This window comes from Trichosurus vulpecula, chromosome 6, assembly GCF_011100635.1.
Source record: "Trichosurus vulpecula isolate mTriVul1 chromosome 6, mTriVul1.pri, whole genome shotgun sequence".
NCBI classification, from domain to species: Eukaryota; Metazoa; Chordata; class Mammalia; order Diprotodontia; family Phalangeridae; genus Trichosurus; species Trichosurus vulpecula.
Genome location: NC_050578.1, coordinates 77,346,187 through 77,366,794, shown reverse-complemented (window position 1 = coordinate 77,366,794; position 20,608 = coordinate 77,346,187). Strand labels below are relative to the sequence as shown.

Below are 20,608 nucleotides of genomic sequence, written 5' to 3'. Positions count from 1 at the left end.
ATAATCAAATGGGAAATACAGTGATGTCTGTGAAAACTTTGTTGTGCTAAAAGAAATGAGGAAAAAGACAGCTTCAAAGTGCCACGGAAAGACTTAGATGAACTGATATAGGATGAAATGAGCAAAACCAGAAGAACACTTTATATTATAACATTAATATTATAAAAATCAACTATCGTGAAAGACTTTAGAACACTGGTCAACTATATGATCAGCCATGATTCCAGGGGACTGATAAACAACATTGTCCACTTCATAATAGTGAGATAACGGGATTAATATGCAGAATAAAACTTTATTTTTAGACATGATTCATGGGGGAAATATGTTCTGGTTCATCATACTTTTGTGAGTCAAGGGTTCTTTCTTTCTTCTTGTGGATAGAGGGAGGTGGGAGGGATAAAAATGAATATTTTAAAATAATGAATAATTTTTAAAATGAAATAATACAATTAAAAAAATTAAGTCAAATACATATATTACTGCTTAACTTAGCCTCAGGTATTGAAGCAGATTGTCAGGAATGAATGTGGGTTCTCAATTGGCATATCCTCAGTCATTGGGATTCAAGTTCTATGACATCTGTGCCTCATCTTTGGGGGAGGGGTGGAAAGGGAAAGTGCATTCAGATACTTACATCAGGATAATAGTCTATACTGGGTACTAAGTGCTGGATGAGGGCTTCCAGGGATCCTGATAGCAAGTTGTTGTCATGGTAATACAATCCTTCACAGCTATCTTCTTTAGACTGATACAGGGGCCGGTTATATCCATTGCTGTCAAACATCACGGCAAAGGGAGGAGTCTGAGGCATGTTTTCCTGAGGGCAAATTGAGAAAAGGGAGGAAAACAACCATCAGTAATGTGTAATCAGGAGAAAACAACCTTTGGTACTGACTGAATAATGAGAGGGAAGAAGAAAGCATTTCCAAAGATGAGTTTTAAGTTTGATAAGGGATTGGAACAAGAAAGGTAACAAATTTTTCTCTAGTTTATTAAAAACAAACAAACCTACACATAAATGCACTTGCTAATTTAAGTTCACTAAATCAAATACTAGAAAATGTTTATTTAACCCAATGGAACAAATGCCAATTTGAATGTCTATTCCCAGCCGTGAAGTTCAATTCTAAAAAAAAAAAAATCAATTAAAATGATTCTCTCAGCTTTTATTTGCCTGGGCAAATTAGTTGGTAAAAAAAAGACTAAGTTGAGAAAATTAATTTGTTCATGCCTGCAGTGGGGCAGTGGGACAGATGCTACATGTCTAGCAGCAAAAAGATTTAATGCCCCTGGTCTTCATTGGAAGACCAGATGCTGCTGATTTTCCCTCCTTTGTGTCAAATCCTATTGGGAAGAAACTCTTTTTAAAGCCACAGTCCTCAGTCAACACCAATGTATGAAGGCATCTTATTTTAGGAACAAGTAGTAATGTGACATCTTTGAAATAAGGAGCTTCTCTCCATCTGTGTGCCTGGAAACTCACAAAGCACTTTTCAGAGTGAGCTCGGGGCGAATTAGGGCTATTAAGTTATTAGTTAGATTCCTAGGACATAATGCCCTGCCCAAAGAGAGCACAGACTCCCTGCTCCTGGCAGCAGGCCTGGACAATGGAGACATTCAAAGCTGCACAAGACCAGGCGATTGAGTAGGTAAACAATGCGGGGAAAGCTGTCCTCCAGAGCTGAGCCAGGCAGGGCCCAGGAGTGTGGAGGGGGGTGGAAAGGAGATGGGGAGGGGGATGCTGCTCCAGAGATAATACAACCTGTACTAATGCCTCCTTTCAAGATGCCAAAATACATTTGCATCAAAATAGAGAAAAGTCAAGACTTTGTCTGAAAATTCACTCCCTGCATCTGTTCAAGCTGAGTTTGAGTCCCTACAGAGAAGAAAAAGAGGACTGAACACAGAATGATGAGACCACGTGCCATGGGAGGGCAAGGCCAGGCAGCAAAGGGCGTCTTTTCTGTGGCCCAACTGGCAGATGAAAATGTCCATTAGGATCAGGCCCTCTACTTTTTCTTTTACAAAAATAAAGCAAATGCAAAAAGAGAGACCAAAAATTAAGCTCTTTGTCCTTCCCTACTATTCACTATCTAGGTCTAGGGAGGAACTCAACAGGAGATAATCGGCCACCGACAGGAGGCAAGCCATTGCTGAGAATTTCCCCACATGGAGGAGGCATGGCCCGGGTCATCATTGTTGGGACAGCTGGGGATGATTCTAACAGCTGAAGGATTTGAGACCTCAAGGAATTCAAAGCACACAAATGCTGCCCCGAGCCCAAAGGTTCTTAACCTTTTTGTGTGTTGGGGACCTCCCTTTGGCACTCTGGTGAGGCCCATGGAGCCCTTCTCAAAATAATGTTTTTAAATGTATAAAATAAAATGCAGAGGATGACAAAGGAAACCCAAGCTTAGGGCAAATAAAGATGTAAGTATTTCCCAATTCAAGTGCACAGACTCTGAAATCTAACCCCAGATCTCTTGGAGGGGAGGGGTGGGTGGATCTGGGGACCTCATTTAAGTGGAGTCTCCACTACTGCCCACCTAAATAACTTCATTCTGAATAGCACATAATGTCAATTCTCTTTTCTGTTCAAATTACCAGGTATATATAGGGGGCTAATGATATTTAGTATTTACCAATGACCAAGGGGGCTAATATTTCAGCATATGCTGTGCCTTCGAGGGAAGCCAGGTCAGATGAATCAGTCCAAAAGCATTTAGTAAATGCCCGTTATACCCCAGGCACTGTCCTAAGGCTCGCACATACAGACAAAACAATATGGTCCCAGCCTTTAACCTTATTGGAGGAGACAACATGCACACACACACACACACACACACCGACACAGAAACAGACATACACACACACACCCCCCTTAAAGCAGAGGGTTCAAATATTCGGCTCTCCTGAACATTCCCTCCAAAATTGGATTAACATGTAATAGGGAAATATTTAACAAATATGTTTAATTTTATAAATAAATATTTAATAAACAAATGAAATACAACAGAACATAGATAATGTTATTGTGTGGTTTTCTAAGTCAATATGTAGCCTGCAGAGATCCTTCTGTATGGTTTGGTAGATACTGTTTCTATTTGAATTTGATACCAATGCTATATACACTATGTAAATGCTATTATTATTATTTATTGTATAATATAATATGATCACATATATTATGATATACCACATAATGTTATAGAATTATATTTAATATATGATCATATATTATTAATTATTTGTTAATATTATTAGCTATTGTTATATACAAAATATACACAAGGTAATTTCAGTGGAAATGCTAGCAGCTGCGGGGCTGGGCTGGATTAAGAGAGGCTTCATGTACAAGGAGGTATTTGCCCTGAGCTTTGAGGGAAAGTACAGATTCTGGGAAGCAGAGGTGAGAAAGAGAACATTCTAACTATGGAAGATCAGTCTGGGCAAAAGTGATTGAATCTTGTGGTCCTTTCTGCCTTCTCTTTTAGGAGTAATTTGGAAGAAATGCTGCCCTTATCCTGAGAAGCTCAAAGCCCTAGGTAATTGGCTCTATCCTTACATAGGGAGGGATAGCCAGAAGATTTAGGAAAGGTGACAAGAGATCTCACACTCCCTGGTAGAATCTCCTCTTACCTACAGTTGACTTCTGATGGTTTCAAGCCCCAAATGCTATTAATAATACCGCTTTCTATAGAAGAGGATCACAGAATTAAAGGGATCTTAGTGGCCCTCTCGTCTAACCCATACACAAAGTGCTAAGTTGGCCTATGTTTGAAGACTTCCAAGGAGGTCTCTAGGCCATCCTGAGCTTCAGCACAATGACTAAACTGCCTTCTCACCCTGGAATACCCCTCTACCATGCTGGCCCCCTGCTTCCACTTCTAAGTTCCCTCTGGGAGTGTTTCCTATGTATGCCATTCCTGTGGTCCTGTTTTTATTCCCATCAAGGTCTTTCAAGGTGTTTGTATAACTATTTGTCACCCTTAACTTCATTAGAGTGTTCTATTACATTAATGTGCCACAGATTAGTTAATTCTTCTATTATTGGAGACTTAGGTGGCTTCCAGTCCTTTTGCTACTACGGAGGGTATTCCCAAAGTCTCAGTGGAGTTTCAAGCACTAAGTGAATGATGCTATTAAAAACGTAGCAGAGAGAATATATTTTCTATTTTCTCAAGTAATAGGATTCCTTTTCTTGCAGTGACCACCAAAGGCTGCTTTATTAACTGCCAATAGCGACGTTCTGTCAGACAAGCATTTATTAAGCGCCTGCTGTGTGTTAGGCACTGTGCTAAGCCATCGGGCTGCAGAGAGAGGCAAAAACATGGTCCCTGCCCTCAGGTAGTTCACAGTCTGAGTAGTTCACAACCTGCAAAGCAACATACTTACAAAACATAAGTAGTGTGAATGGGAGATAGTAGTAATAGTTAACATTTATATAGCCCTTAAACACTTTACAATTATTTAATCCTCTCAATAACTCTGGGAAGTAGGTGCTGTTTCCCTCATTTCACAGATAAGAAGGCTGAGGTAAACAGAGGCTAAGCGATATGCTTAGATAGTAAATATCTGTGGCTGGATTTGAACTCAGGCTCTATCCACTGGGCTACCTAGCTAAACTTGGATGGTGGACACCTGGATAAAGCCTTTTTCTTTCTGCCCTGGATCCAGACTCACAAACCTAGATGTATTATGTAAGAGCTTACATACCAGCCTAATGCTGGTTTACAAATAGATATTCTAATGCTTAAGGAATTTATATTTAAAGAATATGTTAATGTTCAAAAAATTGAAAATAACACTTATGGTAGGTATGATGCCCTTGCAGCCTGCCCTAAAACTATAAAGGATGACTTTCATTAAGAAAGGGATTCCTTATAAAGAATTTTTAAAAATCTATTTTTCCTTGAAGGTACAGGTTTAAAAGAAATGATTAGGTATAACACTGCTTTAAATTACAGTTCATATTAATTTCTGGGTATCAAAATAAATCAAGAACCAAAAATTCTTTAGTAAAAAGAAAGTATACAAACACATTCATCAAAGGTCAGTGAATTAAACATTATTTGGATCTCTGGCTCTGTGGTAAATATATCATTCTTCCCCCTCCCCCTATATTTTGGTGGGAGGAAAGGGACTTGTGATTTCACTGGTGTGGGAACTCCTTCAGAGTTTTTATATTTTATATTTTATCAGAGCTGTTATGGTGATGTGGTGACAAGAAGGTAAGGATAACTAGGTGAGACCTCTTTATCCTATAGCAATATAGCTCTGGAGAGTCTGGTCTGGTTTCTCCTGTGGTTAAGCACGTCCCTGGAAAAATCCTGTACCTTGGCTTGTGTGGTTCAAGTTTTCAGGCACAAGTACATTAGAGGAATAGCAATTAGGACTGTCAAAAGGTCAGCACAAATAGATCCTTAAGAATACTTTGTGTACTTTCTCTAGTTTCCAGGATGTGTCAGTGGTAATAAGACCAGTAAGTACTCTGATAGCCTAGATTCCTTTCCTTAATCATCACTTGTAACCTGTGGGTTCTCTTCTTAATTCTCCAAAACTCCTTGTCCCCTATTTTTAACTTTTTAACTCCTATCCCTTTCTACCCCTAGTCCATCTTCAATACTGCTACTTCTTTTCCTAACTTTAGCAAAACCTACCTGAGTAAAAATTATTTAATTTAATAAATCATTTAACTTAATAAAAAGTATTTAATTCTTTCCCCCCTATAGTAAAAGATAATTTTCCAAGGCAAAAATCTAATCTCTCAGATTGAATCAGGGATTCCTAACTTTTTTTGGGTCATGGACACCTTTGTTAGTCTGGTGAAGCCCTTCTTAGAATAATGTTTTCAGTAAAATAACAGGATTGCAAAGGAAACAATCATATTTAAATATACGTATCAACATATTAAAAGTTTCAAGTTCATTGAGTTTTCTGAAATCTATTCATGAATCCCCCAAGGAGTCTGTAGTTCCCAGGTTATGAACTCCTGGTCTCGATGACAGGACCAAAGTATCAAGTTAAACACTCATTTTCCACAATCATCAAACACTCAATGTACTTTCTTAGAGAAAGTGAGAATTTGTACTGTACAAATAACAAAAGATAATCTTTCATTCAGTTTACTTCCAATGTGACTACCCTCGAGGCTAGTTCTTGTACATTTAGTCCCCAAATGACTTACAAACAAATGGATTGTGTTTCAAAAGTTTGTAAACAACTTAAAACCCAGAGCCCACTTTAAAGTGGTTTTTAACTTTACAAATCAGTCCACAAAACCCTATGTAACATGTAATTTAGTCAAACTTCAATGCTAATAATACATGATGTCCCAAAAGTTTCATTGTAGTTTTAAGATATTAAAGCCTGGATATAGTTGGTCTTCATTAGGGGCAGAGTGAAAAGAAACAGAAAAACATCCTTTCTCACCTCCCCCTCCTCCCTCTACCCCAAGTTCAAAGACAACCTACACTAACAGAAAAAGAACACCCCCAAGCACTCAGAGGACTCTTGTTTTCTGGGCTTTGGCAAGAGATAGAACTCCAGCGGAACCAAATACTGGCTGTTCACGTTTCCAGGGCATTGGTAAGGTGGGATGTTAATAAAGGGAATGTTAATAAATCCACTAAAATCCACTAAAATCCAAGACATGTCCCTATCCAACAATGAGACATACAAGACTCCAGGTTGAAAGGTTTGTTGAATAGAGTTCAAAAAAGGGAAAACAATGAGTTGATTGTCTTTTAGACAAAAGTATTAAAACTTACACATCTATTTGTATTAAATGGAAGCAAACCTAATAATATTATAAAAAGCTAATACAAAAAGCTAGTAGCCCTTTGAAACAGAGGCGGTGAACAAGTCAAATGGGATAAGTGGATACTCAGAACAAGATGAGAAATAAAAAGGTTTCCATCTGGGAATTGTGGATAAGATTTCAGAGTGGCCACAACCTTGGATAGGGGGGAAAATTACATCTTTACCTCACTATAACTGGTTTCCTTTGTCATCCTATGAATTTTATGTATTTGAAAACATGGTTCTGAGAAGGGGTGCATAGGCTTCATGAACCTACCAAAGGGGTCTATGACACCAGAAAGGTTACCAATAGAAGGACTAGAATTGAAGAATACCCAAGGACCAAGCTGTGTCAATTGACACATTTTTAAAAAATCCATGAGGCAAAGGAAATAGAGACAGAAGGATGAAGATTTTTATTTTGGAGTAAAATTATAGGTTTTTTTATTTTGTTTTGTTTTTTCATTAATTGACATGCCTGGTCCTTCTAATTTTAAGACCCCTACTGCAGAGTCTGGTCTTTCTGTAAATCTCTCCTGTTGGTAACTAGAAACAATTTTCCTTCTTATTAGTCCTATGGTAAGTTAGTGGAGAAATTCCTTGCCTGGGCGGATACAATATCTCATAAGGGCAACTAATCTAGAGATAATAGATCATGACCTTCCTGGACCCTGTTTTGCTAGGTTCAGCCTGATCGACTGAGGAGTGATGGAAGCAAACTTTTCGTGGTTCAAAGGACAGATTGAAGTGAAAGGCATGCCTAATGGCTTCAGACAAGCTGAAGAACAAGATGAAAAGCTGCCTTCTTCTAAATCACTGGCTAAGATGTTATTTATGGTCAAGCAGGTGCAACAGAGAAAGAAAAGGAGGAGGTTTCAGGTGGCGATTCAAATTGCCAAAGAGAATGAGGAAAACAGAGACACGGGGCTGAATCAAAGTATCTCTTAATGGATGTCCGTACTTTCTTCAGTCATCTAGTATTGGTGCTGGAAGGATGTTGGAGAGCATTTATACTAATGAGATGCTTGCCCAAGGTGGGTTAGCAGCAAAATCCTTGGGACTTGGAGTCAGAAGACCTAGGCTTAAATACCAGTTCTAATATGTATTTTTGTTATTTTTCAGTAGTTTCAGTCACGTCCAGCTCTTTGTGACTCTGTTTATGGTCTCCTTGACAGTGCTTTGCCATTTCCTTCTCTAGCTCATTTTATAGATAAGGAAACCGAGGCAAACAGGGTGAAGTGTCTTGCCCGGGGTCACATAGCTAGTAAGTATCTGAGGCCATTCTTGGACTCAGGGAGATAAATCTTCCTGACTCCAGGCCCAGAATTTTATCCACTGCACCATCTCGCTGCTCTTTCCAATAAGTATGAACATGACAAATGACTGGACCACCCCCAACCTGAATTTCTTCCTCTGTAAAAAGGAGATACTTGCACTATCTACCTCATAGCAGTGTACTAAAGAATGTCCTTTATAAATCTCAAAGTGCTTCATAACTATAAGACCCCTGACTATAATACTATCACAATTTTCTAATATAGCCCATTCTTTCCCTTTTAAAAATTTATTTACCTGAAAAGTCTCAGTGTGTATAAACTCAAGTTTTCATTTGAAAGCGTTTTTGGTCCTCAATTTCTACCTTTTAAAAAGAACCTCTAACCAAAATATTTGAGTAATATCAAGCTTTTATATGAAGATCTGATTTACCAACTGGCAGGTAATCCTCATGGAGATGCCTTTTTAGCATTTGGAGATGCAGGTCTGGAACCCCGCAGAGGTCAAGGTTAAACATAGAGATTAGGAAACCGCACAGAATGTTCATGTAATATTGTAGGAGTGAGCCAAATTACCAAAAGAGAAAGTTTAGAAGAGTAAAAGGAGAGCCATCAGGAGCATCTTGGGGGATGCCCACCTTAAAGGACCAGGAAGGAGTCAGTGAGTTGGTGGAGTGAAAGAAGGACCATGCATAAGTTAAAAAAAAACAACCAACCCAGGAGAATGGAGGTATCTCTGAAGCCAAGGAAAGAGAGAGTACAGAAAAGAAAGAGGTAGTCAAGAGAAATACAAACTAAACCAAGAATATTCCTGCTGACTAAATAAAAAATGAATGATTCTTTCCTTTTACTCCCTTTCTCCCATGAATGCTAAAGAATGCCAGATTCACAGATTCAAAACTGAGTACTCATCAAAAGAGACCATTTGGATTAGATGACTAATGGTCATCTTTCTCATGAACATCTTGGTTTTCAACTCTGAGGCTCTCTGGATCAAGAAGAATGAGGTCTGAAAAAGGTTTTGGATATGATGAATAGAAGGTCACTGGTGATCTTTGAGAAAACATGAATGGAAGGGAAATAACATTTATTAAGCCCCTACCAGGGGCCAAATACAAGCATTTCCCCAAGGTAACAGAGAAGGAAATATGATGACTAAGATAAATGGCTATGAAGCCTAGTCTGGGTTGGATGTGAGGCATGGTCTGGGCCCAGCTAGGTTTAGTGGTAAGTGAGTTTTCCATCACCTGCCAATTAGGACAGCTAGGTTCCAGGGCAGAGTTCTAAAGCTGAGTAGATTACCATCCCTCCTCACTCCCAAGGGGAAAAGCTTGATTTCAAGGAGACACCCATCTATCCTGGACATTATATTTCTTGTTCTATTACCTAGGGAGGATGTAGTATCTGGCCTAAGGGTATGTGCTTTATAAGTGCTTTTTTCCCATTCATGCTTTCTCAAAGGTCACCAGTGAGGAAACTGAGGCAACAAATATAAACAACTTTTTCAAGAATTATGACCATGAAGGGTAGAAGAGAAAAGGAGTAGTAGCTAAGGAAGGCTGATTGGCCAAGGAAAGGTTTGTTTTTTTTAAAAGAATTGGATGCCTGAGAATTGTAAGCAGATCAGAAGGAACTGGTAGAAATGGCAGACGGAAAATTCATGAATAAGAAGAGTTGAAACTACTTGTTTGAGGTTCCAGAGAAATAGCAAGGGATTGAAGGTACCCACAGAAAGAGATTACGTCTAACACCAAGGTAGGTGGTGTCATGAGAAGTATGGAGAAGGGGGATTGGGGGAACTTTTTTCAGAAAGCCTTAATCTTCTCAGTAAAAAAGAAGGCTGTTACCAGCTAATAACAGTATTAATAACTAGTGTTTATGTAGTGCTTTAAGATTTATAAAGTACTTTAGATATGATATCTTCCTTGATTCTCACAACCCTGTAAGGTAGGTGTTATTTATTATTTCTATTTGACAGATGATAGAACTGAGGAGTCTTCTAAGGAAGGATGTTGTTCCTGGCTGAGTCTGGCACTCACTACCCCACACAATGGCCTCTAAATACAGGGGCTGGGGAGGAAAGGTGATGGGGGAGATGGGGGAGCTTGCAGGAAAGAGGGTTAGAACAGTCACAATGGTGAAAGAGACAGGGAATGCGCAAAGTTCCAGTTTCATGACTGAACTTTGAAAGCATATTTGTTTTGCGAAAGAAATCTGACCTAACATCCTGGAATTACGAGTTTCTAATTCCCTGGCTAGATTCCAAAAGGACTATGTACCTGGGGGGACATGGTTTAGCAAAGAGTAATGATGAGGGCTCTTCTTTTATAGCTATGTGGGCTTTTTTTTCCGACATCTATCTTGGGTTGATGATTGTCCAAAGGGCAATGGAGAGGTACATGGTAAGCATGAGAAGCCTGCAATATTTTGAAGAGAATTAGCTGAAAAGAGGTCAGAGAGATGTATTACCAGAAAGAGGTCAGCTGATCATGTGATCAGAGCCAGGGAAAATCAGTGGATAACTCTGTGCTCTCAACTTGATACCAAGAGATCCAAAGTAGGCCTTCCTGGGCATTGTGGACAGACTGTGGGAGACCAACAGGAGGAGGAAGATAGTACAATAGTAGCCAAAAAGGCACAGGTAGATTGGAATCAACATGTCTTCTGTAAGAAATCTTTTCCAGTCCTTTTCCTTAGTGCCTTCCTTCTCAGACTATCCCCAATATTTCCTGTTTTTATCTAGTTTCTATATAGTTGTTTGCATGTTGCTTCTCCCATTATACTGTGAGCTCCTTGGAGATACAGCAGCCTTTTTCTTTTTTTTTAAATATGTTAATTGCTCAGCACATAGTACGTGCTTGTTGACTTGACTTGAGATCACTTCTCTGCTGAAGCATGAAGACAATTTTGCTGGGTGATTTTCCTCTCTGTTATGCTTCCTTTTTGCCTCTGAGCATCTTTATCCCTAATTAAGGCTATACTGAATGCTACTTTATATCTGCTCATATATCTTCCTCAGGGAAAATAAAGGTGAAGGTCTAATTTCTCTTTAGTAGACTGCCACCATTTCATAGGGGTTAGTATGGGAAGGAACCTTACAGGTGGAATTGAAAACCCTAATTTTACATGAGGAGATGGAAACTAAGAGAAAAAAAACAAGTTTCTCAAGGTCAAGCAGGTACTAGGTGACAATCCAGTCTGGGGCCCAGCTCCAGTGTTCTGTCCACTACATTACACTCAGTGACTAACATAATCTCAAGGCAGTCCTTTGAAGACCTTGGCAAACCCAAAAGATGCTATTTTCCCATTGCCTTTACCACTATAACCTGAAGCTCTACAGAAATGTGATACCTTGTCATTCTTCTAAGGAAGAAGTGAACCATGATAGTAACATAAATAATACTGAGTGGTCAACTTTTAAGCCTGACTTTCTGGGAAATCCTCCAAATTTATGAGGGTCTTCTGAAATTTCACCCCCCTTCCCAGAGAATATTGGCAGTTTCCATTGGGGGTCAAAAACCTCATGGTCTTTATGAAAGGTCTGATTTCTTTCTTGGTGATCTATGTTCAAAGGTTGTATAATTTTTAGCTCTAAGCTATCATACTAGGAAAAAAAAACAATCAAACAACCTTGCGTTTTATTCAATCAACTTCAGTGGCTCCCTGTTCCCATTATGGGAAAATAGAAGTTCCTGTTGGGCTTCTAAAATTTTTCACAATCTGGCCCCAACCAGCTTTTCTAACTTCAGTGGACATGATTTACCCTCCCACATTCTGCAGTCCAGCTCAGATGACCTCTCTTGCGCAAACACACTTCACCTCCCCGCCCCTGCACTGGCCATCGCTATGCTTGGAACACACTCCCTTCCTCTCCTCCACCTCACAGTCTCACTCTTTCTTCCAGACACAACTCACATGACACCTACATCAGGGTAAGGGATCTGTAGAACCACAGGCCATGAACTTGGCTGAGAAAAAATACGTCCCTATTTTCATTAAACTCTTGCTGACACTTAGAATTTCCTTCAGTGATGAATATAGACTACAAACCACAATAGTGTGAGTAATACCTGTGACTTTGTTGCCAATAGCAACCACAGATATTTTCATATTTCTACTATAGTTTTTGCTGATATCTCAAAATATTACTTACACTTATTACTCAAAATTACTGTAGTTGTTAGACCTTCCAATAATGACATGGGATCATAGTTTTCCTGTCTACCAACTATATTTCAATATAATTGGTTTCCTTTGCAATCTTATGTATTTTATTTTATGTACTTAGAAACATGATGCTGAGCAGGATTCGCACCCCTGGTTCACTGGACTGCCATGACAAGGAAAGGCCAAGGACCTTGCTCTATATGTAGCTTTTCCCAAACCATATACCAGCTTAAGCCCTCTTTCCCAACTACCTCGTATTTAGCTGTTGCTGTTGTTTAGTTCTGTCTAAACCTTCATAACCCTATTTGAGGTTTTTCTTGATGGAGATACTGGAGAGGGCTGCCATTTCCTTTTCCAGCCCATTTTACAGATGAGGAACCTGAGGCAAAGAGGATTAAGTGACTTGCCCAGGGTCACGTGGCTAGGAAGTATCTGAGGCCACATTTGAACTCAGGACTGTAGGACTGGCAATCTATCCACTGAACCACCTAGCTGCCCCTGTATCTAAATACTTTTTTATTATTTGTATTTGTGCTTTTCATATTGATTCTAGGTTTATTTATATATGTAACCGTTTCCCCCAACTCCTTGTGAACAGGGATTCTTTCATTCTTTGTATTTGTATCCCCAATTCAAGGCCTAGCACATAGTATTTGTTGTTGAATCAGTCAAGTCCAACTCTTCGTGATCCCATGGAGCATACTGTCCGTGGAGTTTTCTTGGCAAAGATACTAGAGTTGTTTACCATTTCCTTCTCTGGTATATTAAGGCAACCAGAGGTTAAATGACTTGCCCAGAGTCACATAGCTAATAAGTATCTGAGTCCAAATCCGAACTCAGGTCTTCTTGACTCCAGGCCACTGAACCATCTAGCTGCCTCCTAGCACAAAGCACATAGTAGGGCTTTAGTAAATAATGATTGATTAAGAGTTGACCAAAGTCATATATGTGGAAGAGGCAAAACTCGAACCCAGTTCTCTGTCTCAAAGTAAGTATTTTTCCCACTGTTCATACCTATGTAAAAAAAGACTAAATTCTCTATTTCAGTTCAGCCAACAAACCCCAGGAGAAGATTAAAATCTCTTAGGCAAGTTCAAATTGACTGCAGTACCCAGGCTCCTTCACTAGGTGGATCCTTGCCCCCTCATCCTTTCAAAATGTTGAGTTTCACTATTGAACCATGCTGATTAGAAAAGCAAAAACAAGCAATCATATCTCTTGATCAAATGTTTTGGAAATTGCCTTCTGTGCCCCTAAGGAGTATTTATGAAAGGATTAAGTCACATGATAGATTGTTTGGAAAGTACACTGGGGGAGGACAGTCACTACCCTTTGTCCTCACTGGATACCCATCTTTTATAAAAGTGGAACATTCCATTTTCTCAGCAGAATAACTTATCTTCCGATTTTTAAAAATGGATCCAAGTACTTGAGACAACATCGGTTAAAGCCAATGAAAGGTTCAAGCCAGAGTAGTTATGAGGAAAAAAAATAAACACAGTGATGACCCCTTTTGATAAAACAAGTTCTCCTCTAAAGACTATTCATCGGACCCTGAAAACAAAATTCAGTAATGCCTCTTGGTGGCAGGTGGAATTTTCTATTTCCACTGTATTATGTAACACTTACTACAGTTACAGAACAGGGAGAAAACTGTTTAAAATGCATCCTCCAGACAAGGTTCTGGAATTAAAGATTCGTTTTCCCTGTTTACTCTCCCTTAAATTTTATGCTCTTAACACATTCTATAAAATTTTACAAACATCACATGTTTTTCCTTTCCTAAAGAACATTGCAAAGCGATGCTTTGCCAAATGAATTCTGATTCCAAGACAGATTTTGAATAATCTAATGTTTAAAAAAGTTCCTCTACATGAAACAGTTGAATAACATCCAAATATTGGATATATATATAAAGTATATTACCGACATTATGCTTCATATTGAAATTTAACAGCAATGATCATTGAATAAGGAATTTAGGCTAGTCCTCTGAAGGATACCTCAAAATAAATGCTTCCTACATGTCATAAACCAAAATAAAATTTGGTTCTGAAGAACCTTCCCCTTGATATGCTCTTTAAATGTATTTACAGAATGAAAAATGGGGGTGAAGGAGGAAGGAAGGCAGCTAAGAAGAGGGCATGTTTCCAAAGTTTTATATATTATTGATATATTTAACTTTCATATTCAAATGCTTTCCTCTGTTCTCTTCCACTCATTTAAAACCAAAACAAATCATGCATCTACAAGATCATTGGACAACTACACTTTCTAGTTCTCACTGCCTTCTCTCCCTTCCCCAGAACAAATTGGGGTCCCCTAAGAGCCCAACCCTAGTGCCTACCTTTTACTACTCTAAATGTATGAGTTGGCTGAATGGAAAATGAACCCACAATGGACTACATAAAGCCAGAAGGGTCTATCTAGTCTAACACCTCTCATTTAATAAAGGGGTTAAAAAAGTGAGAAGTTAAGTGGTTTGCGCCCAGATTCACACAGGTTTTTTTTTTTTATTGTTGTTCAGTCATTTACTCCCACAACTGGTGAGTGGCAAATGTTTCTGGATGGCTTGTTTGATTGACCAGGAACCAAAGTGAGGTGGCCTGATTCTTTCTGTCAGCATGGTGCTCTCTCTCCTCTTCTCTGTCACTCCTATCATCATCATTGTTTTATCTATCATTTTTGAGAACATCAAAACTGAGGAATATTAATCCCTTAAATGTTTGGGGGGGGCTTGTAGAAGGAAAGAGAAGACTCTTGGATTCAACCATTCATTATTTTCATGGGTTTAAAAACAAATAAAAAAGATAGAGCTCATTTAACCTAAGAACCTACCAAAAACCAACCAACCAACCAACTCTTTTACAATGACTTTCTATTCATTACACTCTGGATCAAGTTACCCCCTCCCCCCCCTTAAAGCCCTCCAACTAGGAGCCTTCCACAGCACTCAGACTTCCCACTCTAATGGTGAGACCACTAGATTAGGAAGCAGACCTGGGCCAAAGCAGCTCCAGCACTTAGCAGCTGGCCCACTTATGAGCTTTCTGATCACACATACCCCACGTAGTCCCTAGGAGATTTAGTGTCCTCAACTGTAAAAACGGGAGCTACCCACCTCCTCAAAGTGTTATGGTGAGGAAAGTGCTTTGTAAAATGTAAAACCCTAGACAAAAGTCAAGTCATTAGAAAGTGATTAATTCCTTTTCTACTTCCAAATACACCTAATAAGCAAGGCTCAATGCCTACGAAGTCCTCCTCTACCTGACACCTTCCTTTTCCAGTTCAAAGCCCATTTTCTGTAAGGAACCTCATTAGATCAGGGTTTCCTCCCCTCCTCCCTCGCTCTATCCTACCTAGCAAGAGACTCCCTTGAATGCCAGGCATGTCACCCTGCACTATTTTTTCTGTCGTCAAGTATTAAATATTTTGTACTTTTAAGTTAAGTGATTTTTTTCCCCTTTTTTGGGTCACATCAATGTATTTTGCTTATTGTCCCAAGTAGCACAGACTCTTAGATAAGATCTTGTGTCTTTGTGACCTTCTTCCAAGTTACATATACTACCTGTCACTCCAATGAAGCTGAATGCCTTTTATAATTATGATGAGAATATGCACACCATGACATTCTAATGGGATCAGTGGTTAAAACAGGAAAGGACATAGAAAAAATATGTGGCAGAAGGTAAATGCCAAGAAGTTAATAATATTAGTCCTGAATTAACAGAAATCCAACGATGCTACAAAATTTACCAACCAGAAATGTCACCAAATCCAGGGGAAACAAGAGAATAAGAAGTATGCTATTCAATGACCACTTTCCTGATCTTTACTTTATAACCTAAAGTAAAGGTTATAAGACCTTGCAAGGAAACATTTGCTTAACTCAATTAAAGAATATTTCCTCAGTGCCTACAACCAGCACTTGCTAAAAATAGAGTGAGAAATCAAGCTTAAATAGAAGCAGGCCCCAGCCTTCACAGTCAGGAACTCAAACTTTCTCTGGACTTCTTCACTCAGCCACAATCATCGGAAGCAGGGCATCCTATAATAATGTCCCCCCAAATGTCCCAATCTGCCAGATACAACTTCTTTTATTTTATGATATAAATTGCTGCAGCAAATACTTCCGAAACCCAAGTGCATTGTAGAAGAACTTTGAAATATAACTTTCCAATAATGAATAGGCTCAGATAGAGGTTCAGAGCTAGAACAGGAGTGGGGAACCTAGCCTCTGGGTGGGTTCAAGATATGCAGAGAATTTATATGCAGGGTAGTGAGTTGGATTGGGGCCCTCTGGGCTCCCTTCCAACTCTGTGATTCCATGAACTTGTAAATCACATTTTTACTTGTCATTTTCCTCCCAAATCATGACAATCATTTTCTCCAATATTTTTGCTTATGTCAATTGAGTATATTTCCTGTTTCTCCCCACGCAAATAGCACCACCGTCCAACTTCCCCTAGCTTCTGAACTAGTGTGTGATCATCACATGCTTTGCTCTAAGCACTATTTTTGTGGAGGTAGGAAAAATTACTTGTTGAAAATGTATGTGACTCCACATAGCACCATCCAAACGTGACACAATAGCATTCCCCCACTCCTTTCGTTTTAACCACCCTGGGCACGCACTACACCCCCAACCAGCACTAAATCTCTATGTACACACAGCGGAGATAAGCTCCTTGGAAACTAGGACTCCACAGAACAGACATACAGAGCAGGTATGTAGTAAGTACACGTGTACACTTTATTTTGTGCAGGTGCCAGTGGAGTCCGTGGAGATGGGATTGTGTACACACAAGGCATAGTGAGTGCATGACTCAGCTCCCTGCCCTCTCCTCCCATATCTCTGGACCTGCTTCCAGCACTTAAGACCATCCGGTTGAAATCACTTCTTTTCTGAAGATGGGTAGCGTTGCAGTTTTTAGAGGTTGGAAGGACTCCCCATATGTCTCCGGGCCCCATTTCTTTCCTCTGCCTGGCACCAGCCATTGTTTACGTTGTTGGCACAATTAAGACCGATTTCTACCGGCACCCCGGGCTCTCTTCACCGGGCACTTAGGAGTTGGTGTGGCACGGCGGCCAAATTGCTAGCTGTGGAGTTAAAAACGAATGACCTTGGTTCCAATTCCACCTCGGATGTTTATTACCTGAGTGACCTTGGGCAAGTAATTTAGTTACCTTAGTTTCCTAAAGCGTAATAGGTGTGTGTGTGTGGGGGGGAGGGGGGGTTGTGCGTGGTTGTGTGTGTGTGTGTGTGTGTGTGTGAAGGGAGAGGGGTATTAGGGGAGGGGGTAAGAACTAGCAGGTCTCTGAGTCCTTACCAGCTCTAGAGCTGGTTAGGGGCACATGACACCTCAAATGGCCCGATCGGTGAGAAAGATGTTCTAGGTCATAGAGATGCCCTAAACTGGTTGGCCCCCCTTAGAATTCGTAAATGAAAATCACTAATCGACAAAATAGTTAATTCTTGGGAAAAGCACTAAACAGTAGGGAAGCTCTCCCCTTCCCCACTCGCCCCATCTCCTACGTCTCTCCACTACCTACCCACCTCACTGGCACTTTGCTCACCTGCAACCAGACCAAAACAACCACCCACCAAGGAGAAGGCAGGGAGGGAGGCAGGCAGCTGCACTGAGAGTGGGAGGGGAGCATAAGAGAGGAGAGGGAGGTCGTGCTAAAAACAAAAACAGTGCAGATGTCACAGAGACCCGAAGGGGGAGATTCTCTCAAAGTGGGGGAGGGCGGAAAGATCCGAGTGGTAAAGCCGAGAAAGGTGCTTTCTGCCTAGTTCAGGTGGAGGCCAGCAGCACTTGGCACCTGTTGGGATGGGGAATAACGCGGATGTAGCTGAACCAACCTTAAACACCAGGTGAGGCAACTGACAATCCTTCCCACCAGCAGCAGCCCTCTCGGCAGTGTGAGCGCTCGCTCGCTCGCTCGCTCACTGGCTCGCTCCTTTTGGAGGGGGATTTTCTTAGGGGGAGGGGGCGTGACGCTCTTCCCCAGTGAGACACAAGCGTGCTTCTTCGTTCCGCCTTTCTCGACCTGCTGCTGCTCTTTCTCAATCCCAGCGAGCAACCTCAAGCAAGCGTAATCTCAGGAACCAGGCTCCCAAAGCCCTTCCATCCGCACCGGCCCCTGGGGCGCAGGGAGTTGCCAGAGCGATCGGCACAGACCGCCCTTCCTCTTGCTTCTCTCCGGGGGTAAAGAGGGACGACCTCCACAGAGCCCGGGTCCCCGGGCACCTGGCTAGGGCGAGCCGCTGGCACTCGGAGCCACTGCTCCCGAGAACAATGCGCGGAGGCGGACGCGCCGAGAGCGTCCAGAAGCTGTGGATGCCACACTGTCCACTAAAGCCCGCGGAGTCCAGGCGCGCACACCCCCCGCCCCTTTCCGGTAGGTCTGTGGCTCACTCCGCCCCTCCACGCCCCTCGACGAAGCCGAACCAATGGAGGGAACCTCCCCCCAACACAAACACCGCCCCCCCTCCCCACAACCTGCCGCCTGCTGCCCTGCCCCGGCGTTGGGGCGCGCGGGGAGATGGCTCCATCCGGGGCGCTGAGGGCTGGGCTGGCTAGCTGCTGCGTCCCGAAAGCACCTCCTCTTCTGCTCAGTTTGCTAGTGAAGGTGTGCACTTCCTCATCCATGTACCTGCCTCGGGCTGTTTTTGCTGGCCTGGGTGTACCCAAAAAGAAGTATAGACTCTCTGAGCTGACCTGTTCGACTAGTAAGGCAGTATCTATTACCACAGCTAGGAACCAAAGGGCTGCTCTGCCTATAACTTTTTCCTTTATTTAGTTCTTTTTTATTTGTGAAGAGTTTTAAAAAATAAATCTGTTCCTCGCAATATTCCTCTCCCCCCAACCCCGAACAAATAATAATAATTAAAAAAACCCTACACATATTTGCATAGTCTGGAAAAGCAAATTTCCATATTAGCCATGTCCGACAATGACCTTTTCTGCATTTTTTGTTCATTACCTCTCTGTCGGGAGGGGAGCGGCGAGTTTCACTGTCATTGGTTTGCGTTGATCAGCGGTCTAAAGTGTTGCAAAGTTGTTTTTTCTTACCAATACTGTTATCACGGTATAAACTGTCTTGGTTTTGCTCACTTCCTCTGCATTATTTCATAAAGGTCTTCACAGTTTCCTCTGAAATTGTCCGTAACATCATTTCTTATGGCCCAATGACGTTGCATTACCGGTACTTTTCCAAACAAACAAATAAAGAAAAAGAAGTCATTAAATTGGGGAGAGGCCTTTGGATCTAGTTCGCCTTTTAATGGCTAGTGCCTTGATCTTAAAAGCTTGGAAAGGTTGGATTGGGCAAACCATTAAGGAACAAAAGCAAAAACATGGGCTCTAAAAAGCCCCGGCCCTTTCCCTCTCCCAAATTAGAAAACGAACACAAAAGACGCTGATTAGCATTCTGATTGTTTTCAAATGACCCTTTGGGAAAAGTGTCTTTGTGCTAGACTCCTTTCCCCCCTAGGTCTCACTTTCCCCATTCGCTTTTATTTAGTCTGTGTACCTCCAGAATCTATCCCAGTTCCTGGTACCTAATTGGCCTGAAATGCTTCTGATTGATTTGTAACATGAGTGGAATAGGTGGCTTTTTATGGCCATCTCGACTCTAAAAATAACCTTAAAATGAAGAACAGATGGAGGGAAAATGGGGCAGAGAAATGGATCCCCTATATATATATATATATATATATATATATATATATATATATATATATATATGGAGTTGCCAATAAGGAAACAGCCCTGTACCAATGTAGGTTGGCACCTGCTCTGCAGGTAATAGTCTAAGAGTTACCTGGCACACACAGGCAGGGTGTCAGAGGCCAGGCTTGAAAGCAGGTCTTCCCTATTCCAAGGTCAGCTCTCTATACCGTATACTCATCTTGTATTCATTTAATGTAGATTTAGTAAATAAAGTTGTCTCTTCTCTGGGGAACTATTTCATCTGTATTCCTAGAGCTTTGCACTTAGTAGGAGCTTAATAAATTCTTGTTTGACCTGTTGTTTAAATAAGGGGACTTTAGATTTTGCCCAGTCTTAGTTTGTCCCTAAATCCTCCTACCTAAACTTCATATCATCTTTATCCATTTTTCATCTCTATTTCTTGACTTCTTTCCCTCTTTTTTTCTTTTTTCTCCCCTTCCTTTTTTTTTCTTTTGAGTGGGGAAAGGCTGTGGCTTCTACTGAATCACTAAGTCCTTAAATAAATGTCACTAAGTCACTTACATCGATATCACGATTTAAGCTAAGACCAACCTTCAATTGGTTCAATTGCTATTCGGATACACATGTTTCTCCAAGCCTAGATAACCTGGAAAGCAACCGGAT

At 40.8% G+C, this 20,608-nt stretch overlaps 1 protein-coding gene across 1 annotated transcript in view; it reads right to left on the bottom strand.

Moving 5' to 3' along the window:
- RASGEF1B (RasGEF domain family member 1B) overlaps positions 1 to 18,615 on the bottom strand; it is a 43,094-nt gene extending 24,479 nt beyond the window's left edge. The window contains exons 1-2 of the mRNA XM_036763768.1: positions 18,112 to 18,615; positions 638 to 820 (exon numbers count right to left, since the gene is read on the bottom strand). Of these exons, the coding sequence (XP_036619663.1) occupies positions 638 to 814 (177 nt within the window). The 5' untranslated portion in view covers positions 815 to 820; positions 18,112 to 18,615. The remainder of the gene's footprint in view (positions 1 to 637; positions 821 to 18,111) is intronic.
- Positions 18,616 to 20,608: the final 1,993 nt, after the last annotated feature.